This window comes from Chaetura pelagica, unplaced genomic scaffold (assembly GCF_000747805.2).
Source record: "Chaetura pelagica isolate M959 unplaced genomic scaffold, ChaPel_1.0 scaffold534, whole genome shotgun sequence".
NCBI classification, from domain to species: domain Eukaryota; kingdom Metazoa; phylum Chordata; class Aves; order Apodiformes; family Apodidae; genus Chaetura; species Chaetura pelagica.
This window is the reverse complement of record NW_009953065.1, coordinates 952,994-955,425: the sequence shown is the minus strand read 5'-3', so window position 1 is coordinate 955,425 and position 2,432 is coordinate 952,994. Positions and strand designations below refer to the sequence as shown.

The window sequence follows — 2,432 nt, the reverse complement described above, 5'->3', positions numbered from 1 at the left end:
CCTCAGTGAAGAAGCACCGGGGAGGGTTGGGCACATCCGTGGGGCCCCAGCGGCAGCCCCGAGCCTCGCAGCTCTCCTGGGAAGCGCCGGGCTGGGGGTGGCAGTCGATGCGCTTCTGCACCCCCAGCGCCCCGGGACACTGTGCGTCCTGCTCCGAGCCCTGGCATCCCCCCAGGGCTGCCCGGGGAAAAAGAGCAGTCAGAGCAGCAGAGAAACACAGGAGAAAGACCCAAACAACACACACTTATTTAGCTATTCTTTGTTGTTGTTTCCCCATTTTGGAGCCACTCTGAATAATTTTTTTGACTCAGCCTGCTCGTGACCGAGGCAGGAGCAGCCCATTTCTTTTGCAGTCCGAGGCAGTGGGTTGGTATTGTTCAGTGCTCAGAGCTGCTGGTGCTCAGCTGAAGCACGACTTGGTTGAAATGCTCATGGGAAGTTAAATAGCAGGCTAAGGAAACTGCTGGAGAGCAACTCTTCAGGCCAGCTGAGCAGGAAGTGCAGTTCAGTAAGGACTACAGCTGTTATCAATGTTAAAATGCTACATCGTCTGTATACTCATGTGTATCTCTTATGGCATACACAGGAATCATCTATAAATATATAGAACAAATATGTGAAGTCAGCATACACCTATACAATATATATAACTATAAAAATACTGATTAAATACATAAGTTTGGATTGGGTTTCATTTCTATATTGCATGACTACTATATATATATGTAGTATTAGCAGTTTGTGTCAATACATGTATGGTTATGAGTAAAGGGAAGATAGCAGCTGTGAAAGAGAAGACACAAAGTAGTCATTCCCAGAATCATTCTGGCAAAAACCTGTTAATAAAATGCTAAATCTTTCCCTTTTTGCAGCTGCAGGTCGAGCCCTGTGGTTCTCCTGTGCAGCGTGAGCCTCCTGGAGGCAGGAGAACAGTGAGACCCTGCTGTGCTAACAAAATGCTCTGTTATCAAATATTCTTAAAGAGAGCAGGCGTACTTGCAGGCAGCATACTTATTTTGAAGTTAACATGTCATTTTTAGTCATTACTGCAACGTTCAAAGATTAAATCTTTTGGAAAGATAATTGCTCTTTTCCATAAAATGACTAATACCTCTGCTTTTTTTTTTTTTTTTTTTTTTTTTTTTTTTTTTTTTTTTTTTTTTTTTTTTTTTTTTTTTTTTTTTAAATATGGACTGTTGTGTTCTTGAAGCTTAAAATGTGACTGCTGATGAGGTCTGGGCTTCTCCACATAAAGAACTTTACAAGCAGATGTGCACAAGCAATAATTACATATACTGGGAAAATTTACAGAATAAAACTGTAGATTCAGTAGAAAATGCCATCATCATGCTGTGAAGTAGGGAATGGGAATGCAGAAAAGCAGGAGCTGAGTGCCATCTACATTTGTCTTTTGAGAAGACTCTCCCCCCCTCATTTAACACAGAAGGGTCTGATGCTCAGGTCTGACACTGCCAGGATGCACAGCAGAGCTGGCTCCTTGCAGCCACAGCCCTGCCCGTCACCTTCTAGAGTCAGGAATTAACAGGAGAAATCCTTTCAACCTTTGCCAGCTGCCAGGCAGGCAGGCTTGGCCACCAACTTGCTTTCTGGGGTGGACATTCATACCCACAGCCTTGCTGCTTTCTGTCCAGCATTAACTCCCCCAAAGATCTGTAACTTAGGAAAGCACTAAATTCTGATCTTTTACATCCAAAGCATAATAGGAATATGAACATCCTTCTGCATTCCCTAAATTATTTCTTCTTGGAGCAGAAAATCAGAGAGGATTCATCAATGGTCTAATGAAAGACTGAACACTCTGGGCAGGGCGGGTAAGTCCTTGCTGGTTTGTACTGTGTCCCTGCAGATTGCAAGTCCCATGGAAATAACTGCCCTGAGTTCAAGGCACAGCACCTTGGCAGACAAAGCACAAAACAGAGTAAATCCAACACATCTCATTTAGTTGTTGGTGGTTTGTTTTTCGTTTGTTGTTTGGTTTTGGTTTGCTTGTTTGGCTTTCTCTAATGGGAGTCAAATGCAGCCACCAGTGTTTTCATTAGGGAAATCAAAGAATATGACTGAACATACTGCAGCAGATTTTTAACTGGGCATCATTTTACATAGCATAGGTTCACCAGAGACTTTTATCAACTCATTTGTGCAGTAAAATACTTTCAAAATACTTCATAAGAAGGATATTTTTAATGAAAAAGCCAGTTCAAGGGGAAAATAATTGCCTCAGCAGGGGTCAAGACATTTCTTTAATTCTCCCCCTATCAACATGAAGCTTAAATTTTCCAGAAAATTTTGAAAATTAGCACTTGCAGGAAGGAGCAACTGAAAAAGGCTGCAACCTTGTTCATCACTTGCTCCTGGATTTACTTTTATTATACTATAAATGGAATAATAGCATGTAGGAAGGTAGAATTTTC

The 2,432-nt window shown here is 42.0% G+C and overlaps 1 protein-coding gene across 1 annotated transcript in view; it reads right to left on the bottom strand.

Annotated features, from left to right (window-relative positions):
- LOC104387990 (maltase-glucoamylase, intestinal-like) overlaps positions 1–2,432 on the bottom strand; it is a 57,043-nt gene that overhangs the window by 53,851 nt on the left and 760 nt on the right. The window contains exon 2 of the mRNA XM_009996793.1: positions 18–177. Coding sequence (XP_009995095.1) covers positions 18–177 — 160 coding nt within the window. The remainder of the gene's footprint in view (positions 1–17; positions 178–2,432) is intronic.